Source organism: Melopsittacus undulatus, chromosome 2 (genome assembly GCF_012275295.1).
Source record: "Melopsittacus undulatus isolate bMelUnd1 chromosome 2, bMelUnd1.mat.Z, whole genome shotgun sequence".
Taxonomy (NCBI): Eukaryota; Metazoa; Chordata; class Aves; order Psittaciformes; family Psittaculidae; genus Melopsittacus; species Melopsittacus undulatus.
In genome coordinates this window covers 23,523,800-23,542,402 of record NC_047528.1, presented here as the reverse complement: position 1 = coordinate 23,542,402, position 18,603 = coordinate 23,523,800, and the positions used below count along the sequence as shown (strand labels likewise).

Below are 18,603 nucleotides of genomic sequence, written 5' to 3'. Positions count from 1 at the left end.
TGTTGAGCAGTGCTTACACAGAGACAAAGCCTTTTCTCACCCCATCCCACCACTGAGCAGGCTGGGGGTGCATAAGGAGTTGTGAGGAGACACGGCTGGGATAGCTGACCCCAACTGACCAAAGGGATATTCTAGACTATATGGTTTCATGCTTAGCAAATAAAGCTTGGGGAAGAAGAAGGAAGGGAGGGATGCTCAGAATAATGGTGCTTGTCTTCCCATGTAGCCATGACACATGATGGAGCCCTGCTTTCCTAGAGGTGGTTGAACACCTGTGTGCCTATGGGAAGTGGTGAATGAATTCCTTGGTTTGCTTTGCTTGCTCATGTGGTTTTTGATTTGCCTGTTTAACTGTCTTTATCTCAACCCACAAGTTTTCTGACTTCTACCTATCTAATGGTCTTCCCATCTCAGTGTGGGGGAGTAAAGTGAGCGGCTGTGTGGGGCTTAGTTGTCATCTGGGGTTAAACCATAATAGGGAGAAAAACCTCTCTCAACTAACATGTAGAGGGATCACATTTTGTTTTTCTCCAAAGGTCTTGTTTGAAAGTCTCAAAATGGTTTCAGGAATCAGTAAAGGCAAGTCACATGTGCTTGCAAATTATCCACACCAGAGAAAGACATTAATACTTCAACCCCAGGATAAAGTGGGTCTGATATCCCCACTTGCTGGTGGCATTTTGGTCCTCTTGGATGACAAGAGATAAGGACTTCTTGCAGAAATCTCTCTAGCCTGGGATGTTACACAAGGCAATGAAATGATCTGTGGAACTGCAGAGGTGGCACCATTTTGTTCTAGCAGCTCTTAATGAAAATACTGCATTGGTTTGAATGCTACAAGTAGACACCTCTCTCTTAGTAAAAATCATAAATTAAATAATAGAGACTACCTAATTTCTACATGCTTGAGGTTCTGCTAATGTCAAATGTCTCAAGGGAGTGTATTCTGTAACTTACCTCAAAGAGCTTAAAGGATCTGGATGTCTTTTGAATTTTTGATTTTTGCTTTATATATATATAAATATATATATATACACACACATGTATACATAAAAAGATTAAAACACAGAAATCTGGCCAATATATTAAAAGGAAAAATTGATCAAATTATGACAGGATCATCCTGATACAACCCCATGGAAAATAGTACTTAATAAGGAATTTACAGGTGAGTTAAAATAACGAACTAATTTGTTGTCACAATAATTTGTAAAAAATAGAGCTGGTATAGTTTTGGGGAGATTACAGATGCGTTAAGAGAAATAACAATAGTTTTATGAAAGGCGTGTGACTAATATTGCATAATATTTTTATGAAGAAATAACAATTACATCCATGTCAGTAGAACATAGTTGTTGCAAATATCTAAAATTTAGGTTTTTTTCTTCTGGAATCCTGCAGAAATGTTTTTCCACTAGAAAACTCTTGCCAAAGGCTAAAAGCAATGGAAAATGCAGCAAGAGGGCACTCTGTCCCGTATTTGCTCAAGGCAGAATCCCATATTTCTCATTTTATCTGCTGTCAAAAATAGATCTGTTTCTGAGTTCATAAATTTCTTGTCGATCTGAGATTTTATGTATTTTCTTTTGGAAAAGGCTTTCAGTGGGTCTACTTCAGAGTTATGTAAATGTTTGCTCAGGCTCTTAACCTTTTATTTTTTGAAGCATGTATAGTCTGCATTTTACTGCTAATTTTTATGGGGAGTCCAGAAATCTTTTAGCTGTGTTGTAGAAAAAAGTATTGTAAGAAGAACTTCTACTGAAAATATGCTTAGAAGAAATTACTGCAGACATTGATGTCTGTAAGGAAAAACAGTCTTCAAGAAGCACTGGAGGTTTTATGCACTTATAAGTAGATCCACATTAAATGATTAGAAATAGACATTTCCAAGAGTTGTAGTCCCATAACATGATTGTCTACAAGCCAGATATAGAGAAATACTACATTCTTAAAACAAGTGGTGACAATATAAGTATATATGTTTATATATTTATATAATTTATATATATATCACATATAAATATATGATTTTTGAATGGCTAGTTCTGTTAATCTAGAATGGTTCCTATACAAATACCCAGTTTATTCTAGAATTGTTAGTGGAGATGCCTTATTTCTTTTTGCCTCTAGATACAAAGAATGGACTTGGCCTTGTGCTCCTTGTTTTGCCCCGAGCCCAGATCCTGCTAAATTCCATGACTGGAGTTTCCCCTGTTCCCTTTATCCTCCTTGGTAAAATATAACCTTGAGATTTAATTATTCCTTTGGGGTTTTTTGGCATGGTTTTTGCTTGAAAGTTCCTAAGTAGAATAAAAAATGATCCATAACTGAGCCGCCTTGCACACACACATGCTTGCACGCATACTTATGCTGTAAGTGCCTCTGAAAGTCACAGTGGTCCCTTCCCTCCCCATTGCAAACATGCAGTGACAAAAGGGGTTCCAGAAACTTCAGGAACAGGGAGAAACTTAGAAGAAATGGGTTGAGCAGTAGCTTGAAAATGTCCTTGTAGGCAATTTATCTTGAAGAAAAATTGCAGGCAAGCAATCTTTTTTTCAACTTTACATACATTGAGAACCCATCTTTTCACCCTCTCTCCATTAAGACTGTAGTTTGCAGAAAACCATAACCCTTGAGCTCTTTAGTTCTGTACGTGCTGAGTTGCCACATTCATTATGGACTGACATGGAACTCAGAAGGTACTCCTGACTAGTGTACTGACCAGATCATCCATCAGTGGAGAAGGATCCGCATGCCTTTGGGACACTATTTCCAGCCTACATGGAATGTGGCGCACATGAGTATACTATCTGTAGCCAGCTTCTGTGCAGGATCCATATTAATTCATTCCATGTCTAGAATTTTATGTCTCAGATAAATGCTTCCCACCTTACATTTGTAAGTAAGTGCTGCAGTAGGTGTCTGGTGAGCAGTCTTATCTCCCACAAGGTAGCTCTTACCATTAAGGGACTTTGCAAATTAGGGCATAAGCCTCTGCAATGAGGCTCTGACAATGGAGGAAACTATCTCAATGATGATATCTTTTTACCACTTTTCAAGGTACCCAGTTTCATGGATCTGAAGCTGGTATCAATGAACTTCATGAAGGAATGACCAAGGAGGATGCCTGACCAGCAGAAGCTTTTTCCAGTTGATATTGGTTTCCCATAAAGTACAGGTATACATAAGGTAGCACACAACAGGACCGCGAGACTGACAATGGCAAAAAAAACACTAGGGTCTTAATGAGCTGAGCACCTTTTATGGAGTTTTTGCAACAGCTTTAATCAGTGATCCAAAACCTTCAGTCACAGGGTGTAGTGTTTAAACAGGATAGAGTGGTCTTGTGGGTGGGAGCAAATACCAAGTCCCAAGCTCCATCTATCAAAACTGCAGGATATGGCTGATAAGCTGATGGTCATGGAGCTCAGGGGACTCCTTGTAGGTGTCTTGACTATACCTAGCAATTTGAGCAATTACAGGTAGAGGCTTGGGAACTGTCCTGTGCTCATCTGCACAGTGTAACTGGCACGCAATTAATCTATCACCCTATAAACACCCTGAAGTGTGCATGAGCTAGGATGTGTTAAGGGCTGGTCTCAGGGAGTTTGGTGGCATGGCTAGAGACTGTCATGCTGCTTGCTTTAGGGTCAGAGAAGGGCTCTGACCTGTGTTACTTACTAGGAGAATAATACTCCCACATGACCACTGGTTCTGCTTGAACAGGCAGCTGAAAGATATGATACCCTTTTCATTTCAGGTTTTTACCTCCTGCAATTCATACTGGAACAGCAAGGAGCTTGGTGAAGAGATTTGTATGGGTCTCCTGGAGCCTTGCATGCGTGTGCTTTAGGCTGAATTTGTTTTAGCCCTCTGCAGCAGTTACAGGGAGTAAGGGCATGTGATGGATACCAAAAGAGACATGATTGCTGGAGGGAGAAAACCCAGTTTACAGCCTACTCTTCATGGCAACTTAAAACAAAGGGTCAGAGGATCTAGCAGAGGAAAGATAGAGGGGGAAGGAACATTGCAGGAGCAGCACTGGGACACTGGGCCTGTTTGGAAGAAATGGACCAAGTGTTTTGTTGTAGACGAAATCTGTCCCTCTGACTTTTCTCCACCCCCTGACCCGTTTCCAGAGTCCTGTTGCTTTCCTCCTAAAACAGTTTCTTTTTTCCATTATTATTATTTGAAAAGATGTGCATGCAGGGTCACTGGCCAACAGGCACCTTTTTATTTCCTGCTTGATAGCTCTGTACAAACTAAATGTATCTGAATAGCCTTGGGCACTGTATCTGTAGGTATAACTGCACAGGGAGGCTGAAATCACTTTCAGTTGTGCTTGCTGCCTTTTCTGGAAATCACTAGTGCTACACAGTGAGAGAAACTAAGTATATCATTCTTAAATTTACACAGCTGTGATACTAGGATTAGATTTGCCACAGGGTTTGGTCATTGTAGCATCCTGCCAAGACAAAGTCTCTTCTAAGTATAAACAGACATGAAACTTTTTAAGTCAATTCCACTAGTGCTAATAGCTTTTATCTGTCTGTAATCTTCTGGCATCAGAGGGTTTTTTTTTCCTCTAGTATTGTATATAAAAGCATATTCTCTGCTTGATATTAGGAATAGTAGGCTGAAGGTAGCTTGGCATTGCGGCACCCTTTGACACACAGAGCCCTTCAATGATGCCTATCCTTTAACGAATAAAAAGCTTAAATAAAACCAGTCCACAGCTAAACTCTTGGAAAATGTGAGTATAAACTCCAGCTAGAAATCTTCAAATGAAATATCTATATGTACTACACGTCTTGTATCTGGATGGGGTTCGCTTGCTGTTATCAGAAGTCAGGCCTTCACTCCCTGTGTCTGCTTCAAATGCTTTTATCACTGGCAGCACAAAGGTTGCTTCAAACATCCTGCTTGCTTGTCAGCAGGGATGATGCACTATATTATAACAAGCATTCAGCACAACTGTTGTTCACAGGCAGCATTTTTAGCTCTACAAGCACAACCCATGAAGTTCTCTATCAACAAAATCATTATTTATCTGACTCTTCCAGGAAATTGAGCCTAAGTAGTCTTTTCTCAGGGTAAAATGCAGCAGCCTTTCTTTTATTGTTGCTCTTGTAGAGAAAGCAGCATCCTCCTCGATAATGATAGCATCTGGGCAAGGAATAAGGCTTATTGCTGTTGCATCATCCTTCTGGTTTGGAATTGGCTTATAGTCCAGTTCTTAATTTAGGACTAACTGTCAGGAACACAGTCAATAGCTGCACATTATTTTCGTTGTAGGTATGTTTTAGTTGCACCATGTATTCCTAATGCTGCATCTTTCTTAGCTGGAAGATTGAGAGTTGAGAGATTGCACTTAAGTGGTTTGGTCAAACCTGCTTCATCTTCCACAAACAGCTCTCAGAGACTCCCTGGAATCGTAACTCTCATTTCGATAGAGTAAAAATGGCAAGTCAGCCAGTTTTACTTTGTGGTAGAAATGGGGCAACTGAAGCTTTGGAGTAGTATTGTGAAACAAACTAGAGATATTTGCATTTTGGGCTTTTTATATTAAGAGACCTCACAACAAATAGGTGTATGCTGATGAAATTAACACAAACTAAAGCACAAACAAACCAACAGAAAAAAAAACCAAACCCTAATAAATCCAAACCCCTAAAACAACAAAGAAAATTAAATATTCTGGCACAATTGTAACATTTTTCTCTTAAAAAATTAGAAATTAAATAGCAAATAAAAGGCAACAGTGGTGTTTCACCACAAAAAAAACTATCAGGCTGATCTATATGATTATACATTCTCCTTGTCCTGTGCCTTTGCAGAAACTCCATTTTTTTAACTTAAACCATAATGAATATAGATAGCATATTTTTGTTGTTGTTGTTACTTGTTTGAGTACCCCTAATTATGAACACCATGCAGTAGGATTTTATTTTAGTTTTGTAACCCAAGGTAAATTTCTCATACAAAAGTTTGCTTGGGCATAAAACCTTCTAATCTGCGACTAAATCATACTTCACATAATGCTGAGAGACTTCATGTAAACAAAAGTACTAAGATTACATTAAGACTATTTTTTTGTTTAACTGCAATAGTGTATTTTTTTAATCGATTTGTTGAATAAAATATGACATTAGGGGTGACACTTGCATAATAATGGAATGGGGGTTGTGGCATATCAATCAACTGTTTCACATGCCACTGTTAACATCCTCTCATCTCCTTTCTCATCTCTCTTTTAGACCAAAACTATCAAGTTAGGCTATCTACTTCAAAAACTTTTATAAACAGATATCTGATAAAATGTATACTGTATTCTAATAAAGGGTCTCAAATATTGGCTTTAGTTCATTTTGATAATTGTTTAAAGAACAATCTTTCTAAGTGGAAAGGTAATGAGTGGGGCAACAAATTGAAGTGTTGGTTGTTATCCCGCTTTTTGGTTTTCTAATCATAATGAATGAATTTTGCTTACCACTGCTACCTTAAATTAGACACGTGACATTTAGATAACTATCTATCTCCACTTACTTGCTTTCACATTTTCAGGGACCTCAGCCTTTCCAGAAGGCAATTTATTGTACCTGTTTTGTTATGCTATGCAGGGAGTGTTGATATCTAACTTTCAATGCCACAGGTTAATTCCATTTTATTAGACATTGAGAAATACCCAAAATGGCTTTCATCAGATCTTTGCTTTCTGAGATGTCTATTATACAAGATTCTTACTTGTTCACAAGGATCCACAATATCCCTTAAAGGCTTTGATTCTTCACTTCTGCTGATCAAAGTATTTTTAGTAGATTCTCTTCATGTACTGACAATCAAAAGAGTTGCAAAACACACTCTGTAACCTGTGTTTTATTTCCTGAGACCCCAGGAAATGCAGCCACCCAGGCATGCATAATTCTTGGCATATACATATCATATAAGAGACTATTTCTTAAAATAATTGTTTGTTTCTAATGGTAATGTGAATGTTTTGACAAAAATTTCATTGAAATGAAAAACAATTACTGAATTCTTTGCATATTTTATTTTTCTTTTTGATTTCCAACTCACACACATCTGGCATATTTTACATCTTTGCAATAAAACATGGTTACAATAGCTTAAGGAATTTATATATCCAAAATATTTCACCATGATCTTAAGATGAAATGAACTTGTCTTCCAGATGTTCAATAGTCTCCCAATTCTAAGCTACAAACTCAAGATATTGCTTACAGACGGGTGATGAATAACTTAAATCATTACACTGATCCCCGTGATTTCAGAATCTGATAAATACAAACAACAATGAAGAAGGAAATTCAGTGCTAAACTTACTAATACAAGATGGATAACAAATAAGTAATCACATCAATAAATAATGATATGTTTTGGTGCAAAGTGCCAATACAAAGAATCCATTATCTTTTTAAATAAATGACTGCAAGTGAGTGTAAATTCTGAGAAAATTACATTCCTGTTACATGCCTCATAGCCCTACCGACACAATATGTACATCTATGACAATACAGTCACCAAATATACAAAGAAGAAACATGAATTAAAGTGTATGTACCCCTGGGTGTGTAATTTGATCAGTACAATGTGCAGAAAATTATTCTGATAGTTATCATTACGGTATTGTAAAACATGAAGTGCCTTAGTCTGAGTAGCTTCAGGTGAGATTTTCAGAAGTACTGAAAAGAATAACCTCAGTCACCTTTACAATGAAGCTAAGGCTGTCAAATAAACCAAGCTGCTCAGAGCAAAAATAAGGGAAAAAAATCACTGGGGGCACTCTTACCCATGATTTGTTAATAATCCAGAAGTATAGTACTTTGCCTGTATTGGGAGTCATCAAGCATTGCAAAACATTAAACTGAACTTCCCTCTTTGCTCCCTTTCTGTCTAGTCTTTGAATTTTAAAGGGAGGAATTTAATTTCTATTGTACAAAGTATAAATATGGCAAATGATGGCTTTTTATCCAAATGCTTCATGAGCAGAACTCCACTTAAAGAGGGGTAAAGTTTAGATTCAAAAAGTAAAAAAAAGAACAGAACTGTTGGTGGAAATGTCAAATTACTGTTTGCACCCAAATTCAACCCTTTAACGCAAGCTGTACCCTTAGGAGATCTCCAGTTCCATTTGTGTGAATGCACCTATTCCTTCAAGACATCAGGTTTAAAGTACATGCAAGTTGTAACTCCACAATAAAATTAAGAAACAGTTTTGTTCTTTATACAAGGTTTTACTTTTACAAAAGTATCCCTTTAAAGTTAAGATGTGCATCTGATGTACAAAGTATCAAACGTATTTTTTTATCTCAGCTTGAAAAGAGGCTGGAGATGGGATGCATGTTAGGTTCAAAGCCTAAACATTGAAATAACTGGAATCAAGGTTCCCCAGAATTTTCAAAAGTCTCTTGTGGCGCATCCTACTACCTTTTCTCAATAAACAAAGATATATGAAATAATTACCAAAACATCTCCTAATTCATATAATTTACATGATACAAGCTTGCTTTTCAGCAGCTGGTGTTCAGTTGTGAAAAAACACACAAAGTAAAATGGTTGCTGACTACAATGTACAGCTATTGCTGGGTGTAATGGAATGTACAAGGGAGATCAATGCAGACGTGGTTTTCCACCAGAGACTACACCTTTCATTGCAGCACTTGTGCTCTCAGCTTTACCTGGGCTTTCACTTCTTCATTCCGCTTCAGTATCTGTTCTGATGTTCATAATGCCACCGGTTAAAATCTATATTAAAAGCTACGATGCTGCCAGAAGCCATGCCAGTAATCAGAGTTCTGAAAAAGATGGAAACAATGGTTCTGTTAATACTTTTTTACCTTCTCAAGCAATGGCTTAGCATAGACAGTAAAAAAGCTAGAAGAACAAGGCAAAAGCTGCAACACTGTTTGAGGATTAAGTTCATGGGTGGGATTCATTTTTCAGTGGAGACATTACATTTGGGTGTTTACATATAAGCCAAATTTCTACATTCCTAGTATCGTCAAGATAGATCACAGAATCACAGAATGGTTGGGGTTGGAAGGGATGTCTGAAAATCACCTAGTCCAACCCCCCAGCTAAAGCAGGTTCACCTACAGCAGGTTATACAGGATCACATCCAGGTGGGTTTTGAGTATCTCCAGAGAATGAGACTTCACAGCCTCCAGGCAGTCTGTTCCAGAGCTCTGTCACCCTCACAAAGCAAAAGTTTTACCCATATTGAGATGGGACTTCCTGTGTTTCAGTTTGTGTCCATTGCACTTTATCCTGCTGCTGGGCATCACTGAAAAGAGACTGGCCCCATCCTCTTGACACCCACCCTTAAGATATTTGTATGCATTGAAAAGACACCCTCTCAGTCCTCTCCTCTCCAAGCTAAACAGGCCCAGCTCTCTCAGCTTTTCTTCATAAAAGAGTTGCTCCAGTCCCCTAATCATCTTCATAGCCACCTGCTGACCCTCTTCAGTAGTTCCTTGTCTTTCTCAAACTGGGGAGCCTAGAGCTGGACACAGTAGTCCAGATGTGGACTCACCAGGGCAGAGTAGACAAAGACAATCTCCCTCCACCTGCTGGCCACACTCTTCCTAATGCACCCCTCCTAGGCATCACTGATGCCTACACTGCTGCTGGCTCATGGTTAACTTTGTCCATCAGGACCCCCAGCCCCTTTTTTGCAGAACTGCCTTGAACCAAGTCATCTACTCATACATGAGTAAACTAGCTACATATTTAATTTATAAGTGATTTTGTTGCTTTACAAAATGGGTACATAGCACAGGAATGCTGAAACGTAAGAAAAATAGACTGAAATGAATGCTGTGTGATGTTTCTAATATCCTGTGAATTCTTTGCATGTCATGAGTTTGTATATTAGTAAGAAATACAAGATTGATGCATGATGCATGATGCAAACAACTCCCAACCCTGCATAAATGCAACATATTGATTGATTGATTGATGGCTTGGCTTTGCGAGCAAAGATTTGGGAAGGGCTTTACCCACACTTACTACAAGCACGATGTCATGAAACAGGTTAGTTTTACCCTACTGATGATGTGTTGTTGCAATAGTAATCCTGTTCAGTAGGAGAGGAACTGCATGTTCAGACCCCTAGTGCATGTGCTTGGCTGAGGAGCCACTGGCACAAGGCTACCATCTGCGGGCTTACGACTGAATGCCTCAAAGTCAGAATCCTGCCTAGACACTTGAAATGCAACATATAGATTTACATTATAATCATGTTACAATAGAAGACTGAGGGATCAGTTTCATATATCTTTTATATTTACAGTATGCATTTTAGTGACATAGCAGTGACAGCAAAAATCTGGGCTGCATCCTCCTTGCTCAAGAATGTCAAAGGAAAGGACCACATTCACTCTTGGTGGACAGATCCACTGATAATATTGTGCATTTATAGTCTAGATGCAACCCCAAGAAATTCTCAAGGTCTACATATCTGAAAATCAAAAATGCACCACAAATTTATGTAATTGATTAAGGCATTGGTTAATAGGCACTTCTGCACTCTAATACAGTCTGATTATTCCTGTTTTCTTAAGTTAATGCAATTTCACTCATATTTTGCTAGCTGAGTCTCTGGCTTACCGACCTCAGTGATATAAGACCTCATCTTAATGTTAAGTGTTCGTGCTATGAAACTCAGGGAAAAAATGCAGTCAGAAAAATCAAGATAATAACTAGGGCAATGGCTTTGCACCTGTTAATGACTGCATACCATAAATTTATACCTTAAAGTTTATGGAGATGCACAATTTGTAAAATTTCACCATGTACTTACAAATATTAACAACAAACACACCTCTGATCATGAGACAGGTCCATAGCTCTTATGCCAGCATCACAGCCAGGGTAAATATAGAGCTGCTTGAAGTCGCAGGCCTGCCATACTTCCACTACACCATTGTCTCCCCCTGTCACCAAGTTCTGCCCATCACTGCTCAGGAGGATGGCCTTCAGGAGAAAGAAGCAAAACCCAATCACACAGTTAGCTTTTATGGAAACAGGTCAATATGACAAAAAATTAATCAACTTAAAGCATCTAGTTTGCTCTGCCCACTTTAAATTTGAAGAAAAAGGCTTCCGCTCCTCTTTCTCCCCAATCAGAAAGTGAAACAATTGTGTCATTATAAACATGATATATAACCAAAAGGTCTTTAACTGAATCTGCCAAGACTTGAGTTCAGCACATAACATTTCAATGTTTGTGCTACAATACTCAGTGCCATCACTAACACCTAAAGCAGAACAGTGATCTGCATTCCTAATGCTGCTGCAAGTGCTAGTGACAGCGCAGAGCCCTGGAGGCACAAATTCATGTCTTTGCTAATAAATGAAGAACAGACACTTTTCAAAGCATTTTTGTTCAAAGATGTATTTCCCACTGAAATTTAATTGCAAACAAAAATTCCAGGAAACATGTGGGACCATGAACAATTTGTTCTTATTTACTCTGGAAAAATTCAAATGCATTTTTGCATTTGGAGATGGAAAGGATCTGTGTTTGAACAAGACAACAGGAGGTGGTAATTTTGCATATGTGATTTCTTTAAATTGCATCGCACATAAATTCAATTTATTTTAGGAAATAAAAGTGAGACACAACAAGTGCTTGTTTGCATTAAGATTTACCCTGGTTGAATCATTGATCTCCATCTGAGCTAAGAGTTTGCCATTAATGCTGAAATTGCTGAACCGTCCTCGTTCATAGTAGATGATGCAGTGACCTTCACTAGATACTGAAATTAAGCGAGGATACAAGCAGTTTTCTGTTCCTTCCAGAGCTCTCAGCAAATCTCCAGTAATTGTGTGTACCAGACAAGGACCTTCTGTATGTGAAAACATAATATAGCATACATTTCCTGCTTATACGAACTGTATATACTGTGCACAAAGGCAATGCATAATACACATTTATATCACATTAGATGCAACATTTCCTGAAAGAATTTAAAATACACAACAGAAAAGGAAATGCACGAGCTAGCATATTAAGAAAATAGATACAAAAGTTGTAATTTATTATTTATTCAAGCTGGTAGAAGTTTTCATTAATCTATCTTCTAAAATATTCTTTCCTCTTTCCAGGCATTTAGAAGCCTCCATCTTACTGTTTTCCTCCAACAACATGAACTCTCTTTAGTCTGCCACATTAAACAGATGGGGCCCTACCAGTGACTAGTAGGAGAAAATCCCAGAGGGCATATAATTGTATCACTGCATATTTCTCCTATAGCCAATGGCAGTTCCTGTAGGTCCTCTCCCCCAGTGATACACTATATGCATAGATTTCAGTCCTGAATTGTTTTAACAATGGGAGTCATCTGACAGCCAAGAGTTAGTATGATATTTGGACTATAACAGCTTTTAGGAGATCACACTATAACTGCACTACTCCAAAAGGATTTTCCTATGAGCTCTTAACATCTTTTTATTACTTCTGATGAAAGACAAAAAAACCCCAACAAAAATGATGAAAATTAAAATATACATTTTAAGATGCAAAACTAGGATATTTCCTTTTCAAGATCTATGAAAAAAAGCTCATTTGAAAGTGAGATCTGTATTCCTACAAAGAAAAAAGAGTCTCTTCTGTGATAAATGTAAAGAGTCATGGTAAATACTAAATGTTTGTTTTATGAATCACAAGATACTCCTGGACAGCACAGTAATCTCTTCCTTATACAACTGGCTCATGACCCTGAATGTAAATTCTTAGTGGCAGACTCAGCCACCTCACGTTAAGCCTTTCAAACTTCTCTGAAATTCACACAGCAGCTGGGTTTGTCCAAGTAGAATGAATCACAGCATCAGTGAATTCATGTGTAAGCCCTTCTGGTTCAGGTTTTTATCTGTTTGCATAAAGCCTTATGCAGAGAGACCTCAAGCCTGTCTGGGCCCATGGGATACGACTGCAATGGAATTACTTTATTTTCTCAAAAAGTTGAGTTTCAGCTTTGAAAAAACTGAAGTGCCAAAATGTTACAAGTGATGCTTCCACCATTAGGATGATTACCAAGTTAGACTGTTCAAAAGAAAAATGTAATACCTTCATAGCTAAGTGGTCATGGACATGAAAAGGCACAAAGAAAATATGATTTACTATGCTCTGTGAAGACATACTGACTGACTGCTCTTTTTGGGGGTTATTGGATAAGAACGTGCAAGCATCAACCTGATGCACAGGAGTTTTCTCAGAAGAGTCTTATATGTGTGGTTTCTCTGTGTCTGCAGATTCTCAAGCATGTTATCACAATGTGCAGCAAGCTTCAGTGAAACATCCTCCCAGTGAGGGAGCACAGCAGCACTGAGGAAGGACAGCAAAGCAACCAGGAATACCATGATATGCAATCTGAGAAACTGGAAAAGAACTGGAAAGGGCAGAAACTGAAGCCTCAAAGGAGGCATCTGCTGAAAACCAGCAATAAAAAAGGAATTTTCTCTCTGAGTTTATATATGCACTGGAGTTTGAAAAGGAAGAACATGAGAAGAGTAACTCAGAGGACAGGCAGGGCCTCCATTTTGCTTGATCAATCACAAACATATTATGGATTTGATGCAGTTTGGTCCTCCAGCAGCCTTTACCTCTAAAATTACATAAATTACCAAAACATTACACACTTAATGAAGCAGAAGATAACAGAATACAGATTCCAGCAGTAAGAGTATATAAAGGTGCTTTAAGAGATAAGAGATAGCAGTACTGCAAGAAAAAAAAAACCCTAGGTTCAGTATCATTGTACATTTTTTTCATTAATTACTTGATTTTGCCTATGACTGTTATGTAGTGTGTCATTACAACAGTTAATGACCCATTAGGATTTCCTGTTGAAAATGCCTTTACTCAATAGTTTCACACTCAGCTTTGAAAATAAATGTTGAGCTCTGAGGCAGCATAAAAGATGATAACCCAGGAGCTCAGGCTGTGAGCAAAACCAGGCAGAACAAACATCACATCAGTCTTACCCTCAGAAGCAGCAAACTATTCTAAAAGGAGTACAAAGATATCCATGGGGATGAATAAAACTAGCATCACTGTAGACAGAGAAAGCAAGTAGCCGGATGTGGATGTAGGAGTGGAGTGGAAATGAGATAGGAAGATATATGATGAAGAAGAATCTTAAGGGAGGACAAGAGTAATGTAAAGAAAGGAAATGTAAAGAAGGGAGAAGATATAATGTAGCACAAAAGAAGAGAGAAGGAAGAAAAGGGAGAAGCAAACAGGAAGGGAAAAGAAAAAGACATGAAGTTTGCCAAATTAAGAAAAAAAGTTGAATGAGAGAGAGCAGTGGGGGAAGAAAGTGCACATGGAATTAAGGAGAAAAGGAGAAAGTGGTCACAACAAGCAAAATAGAACAAATGAAGGAGAAACAGAATACGCAAAGATGAAGCAAGCACTCATTGAGGCAGGTGCTTCATTTATGATGATTAACTGCTATACAGAAGAACGCTGCAGGTATGGAAAGGCATTCTGAACATTTGTATTAGCAATTGTTGGATACTCCAGACTCCATTGATAGGTATCAGGGAAAAAGCGTGAACAGATGGTAAGAAAGTTTAATAGAACTTGGAGATTCCTTACTATTTTGAATCCCCCACAGAAAAACCTACTGGATGAAGTGCTGTCCACAGATCAAAACCCAAGCAAATTAACCCTGTTTCTCTTGCCAAGGAGACTGAGGTCAGTCCTACAAACTGCCATTCTATTAAGATCATGGTAGGAATTTGGAGCTGGCGTTTCTCCACATAGAGGTCTCTATCAAAAGGTTGGGGTTTTTTCCAAATCAATTGATGTCATTATGAATTATTGTATACATTTTTATTGACTACTTTTCCAGATCTGGGGGGGATAGTAGCACAGGCTGATAGTTTGAAGGAACTTAATTTGTTTCCAAACCTGGTAAGTCCAGATAGTAGATAATAGCATTCAAAGTAAGTTACTGTAGATTCCCCCAGAAATACAACACATCTCAGCAGAGGAGACTTTGAATAATTAAAGTATATGTGGCTTGAAGGAATATTAAGAAGTACCACAAAAAGGGCTCTAAAAATTTTAAGACTTAAATCATAAAACCATTTCTGACCTTTAGCACCACTGATAACAAGTCCCAGCTCTGCACAGACTGACACGCAGACAACTTCATGGTCATGACCAGTTAGAACAGCGCGAGGAGCTGGATAATCACCTGTTAAAAAACAAAACAAAACAAGAAACACACAAGAAGAAAACAAAAATAGGAAACAACAGAGGAATGGCAAACCAGACCTGTCTTATCAACAAAAGAACTTTGCTGTAATTTTCCTTAAGTCAGTAAGTACCAGGGAGGTACGGTGTGCCTAAATACCTCATACTTAGATTTCTGAGCAAAATACATCCACATAACATAAAGTTTCATAAGCACAGCTTCCCAATACATTAAGAGAAATGTTTTGGTTTAGAAACTACATGTTTATAATTCCCAAATAATAACAATACATAGCTTGTTTGTGGCTTAAAAATAATGTGTAAATGCATATTTCAGATGAAGAACCCAAAGTGTGGTGGTATTACAAGAAGACGTAACGTACAGGTCTGCTGTCAAATATATGTCTCCAGACTTCTGCTAGGAATCTAAAGAGTAGGATGAGTTAACGATGTGTACTAAGAATCATAATGTGTTTCATGAAACTAAGGGTAGGAAAAGAAGAGAGTAACAGCACTGTAGTAGAAAGATACTACTGTTGCATAAACATAATTGATTCAGAGACACATTGAATGCTTACAGATTAAAATTATACCTAAAAATGGTTATGGGTATACATCATTTTATATGTATCACTATGGATACCTATGCCATTTTTATCACATTTAATGTATTAAAAAGTAAGATAAACTATTCCCTAAATATTTATTTTTCATATTCAGGAGTAAAATGTATTTTATTTTGAGTTCAGGCAATTGGGCATTTATGGGGTGTTTATATGACAAATAGCAAAATTTCTGTTGTTTCTAATAATAACAGATGCTGACATCTTAAAAGTGGAACTCCTATATGCAGTTAAGGAATTGCTCAGTATTTGATATTGCTTTGCTAGTCAAAGTTAATCAGTGACAAAAAATTAGCAACTTGGTAGATATCACAGATTTCATCTGGTTATGATTTAATATAGAAACTGGGAAACCCCAAAGGACTGGAGCTCTGCCAGTGTAGTTCAAATACTTTAAAGAAGATAAAAGAAATTATCTAGGGAACTACAAATGAATTACTGCAACATTAATCCTATGCAAAATAACAAAATGGTTAATCCACAGTTTTGTCAACAAAGAATTGGAAGCAAAAATTTCATTAATATCAGTCACTGCAATGAGAGTCTTGTCAAGCAAGCTTCTTATCGTTTTTTGACAGGATGACAGAATTGATAAAGATGTCTATGTTAAAATGGCTTCCATGTATTTTTTTTCTGTATTTGTGTTAGTAGAACAATGTTTTGATGTAAACCCATTCAATATGAAATTGACTGTGGACAACAACATGGATAGCACAGAAGCTGGTTCAATGACAGATCTTAAAATTTAACCACAGAAAAGTATCTATTATTAGCTATATATCAGGATATTGGAAAGTAGGATGTCCAGTTGGAGCTGGGAATTATTTATTGATCAAATACTAACAAATAAGATAAATACAGTATAATATAAAATCCTTGCTGGTAAGATATGGTTGCATATAAAACTGAAACAAAGATTCATGGGCAACTGTAAAATGAAGGGACAACATTCTTCACACTGCTTAGTTAAATTTAAAGGTATAAAAATGTGTTTTATTTTATTTATTTTGAATATGGCCAGGTGGAAGGTTGATGTTCCTGCCCAAGCACAAGCTCTGCTCACTGGAGAGAACATTCTCTTCAGGAAGACAGTGAGACAGAGAAGGATTTTTGGAGCCAGAAAGGAAAACTTCCTCCACATTAACTTTCAATGCAATACCCTAGAATAGCAAATAGGAGTTGAGAACTATCCTACCACCGTAGACCAGAAAGATTAAAGTCGTGTACCCACATTTATAGAAATGAGTTTAAAGGAAGGTCGCACAACTGATACAGATAATAAGGAGGCTGCATAGTGTTTAAAGTGTTTTCTTTCTTCACTACACAAAAAGCAAAGCAGTGACTTGACCAGTGTAGCTGGGAGTCACAAGTACAAAAGATGTCAAATAACACAGAAATTCATCTTGCAGCTAATGGCACAGTGAGGTCCAATGGGTGAATGGCTGCACACATTTCAACCCTGTGATAAAAATGCAGTTTCCTAACTGTAAAAACAGTTAAACACCAAAACAAACTACAAAAGGAACTACCCGAGCCGCTAAGCAATATTGCATGGGTTTCTGAAAGACATGCATTAGGAAAAGAGGCTTGGATAAACTTCTGTGGGTCTATGGATTTAGTCTTTTTTATTGCAGACATTCACATCATATAAACTTGTTAATAAATTAATAAAATGTCTATCTGGGTATATAACTTTGAAGGATGTTCCAGACCTTTCCTACTCTAAAGGAGAGAAATATTCTGATTTTCAATATGAATTTAATTCCTGTCTACCTTCTATCTATTTCTTTGTGTGTCAGCATTGTCCTTTAGCATTAGGTCTTCTCCCTCTCTTGTGTTTTCCCCTTCCATTGTACGTACAGAACAAATCAGCTCTCTTGGTCTTTCTTTCTTCCTCTGTTAAACAAACCACACTCCTTTGAAGTGACAAGCTTGCCATTTTTTAGGCATTGCAGCAACACATTTCTCTGTGGTCTGGAAACTGAAGATGTGAACAGAAAACTGGGCTTTACTGCTGGGGAAGCATTGTAGTTGGAAGAAGCAGAAAATGTAACTCATCAAAGATTACCTATATTTTGAGATTTAGATTTTTATAATTTCCCCATCAATGTTGATGTTCAGAATCCCATCTCCTTTTGATTTTTTTTTCTCCAAATGTATAACAGAAAAGTGGGGGGAAAAAAGAAATTCAGTTAAATTCAGAGCTTTCCACCTTTCTTTTTCCTTCTGTATGTCCTCCTGGGAAAAAGAAAATTATGCTTACTAGTCATCTTGGCTTAAGCTCAGATTATAGAGGTATATACAGCAGCATCATCAGACTGCAAGGGTGAGAGACTGAAAGTATCGGATGGTTAGAAATTTTTTAAGAAGAAATAATGCAATTTCTAAAAGAGCACTTTCCTTAGTGTTTCCTAGGAAAACACTTTAACATCATGAAACTGTAAAATGCCTGAATATGAAAAATGAACATATTTAATTCTCGATTTTTATCAGAAACAACTGCTTATGAGAAACTGCTTTAAAAAAAACTGCTCTGAATTACAGATCTTTGAGTCCTACTAGCAAATACAAATTAATAATGGCATAACATTAATAGAAGTAACAGTCTAACAGTAACTGAAAATGTGATTTTTCCTCTTAGGGCTCTGTGAAAAAATTATTCAGTGATACTTTCTACAGGAAAAGCTGTGGCATGGGGAACAGAACGTCAGTCATATTATATTATATTTTATTGCTATGGACAGAAGCTGTGAA

At 37.4% G+C, this 18,603-nt stretch overlaps 1 protein-coding gene across 6 annotated transcripts in view; it reads right to left on the bottom strand.

Moving 5' to 3' along the window:
* Positions 1–7,032: 7,032 nt before the first annotated feature.
* Positions 7,033–18,603, bottom strand: part of NBEA (neurobeachin) — a 509,113-nt gene continuing 497,542 nt past the window's right edge. For all 6 annotated transcript variants that reach the window (XM_034074343.1, XM_034074342.1, XM_034074344.1 and 3 more), the window contains 4 exons: positions 15,126–15,227; positions 11,674–11,870; positions 10,844–10,995; positions 7,033–8,816 (listed from right to left, as the gene is read on the bottom strand). In XM_034074343.1, coding sequence (XP_033930234.1) covers positions 8,726–8,816; positions 10,844–10,995; positions 11,674–11,870; positions 15,126–15,227 — 542 coding nt within the window. In that variant the 3' untranslated portion in view covers positions 7,033–8,725. The remainder of the gene's footprint in view (positions 8,817–10,843; positions 10,996–11,673; positions 11,871–15,125; positions 15,228–18,603) is intronic.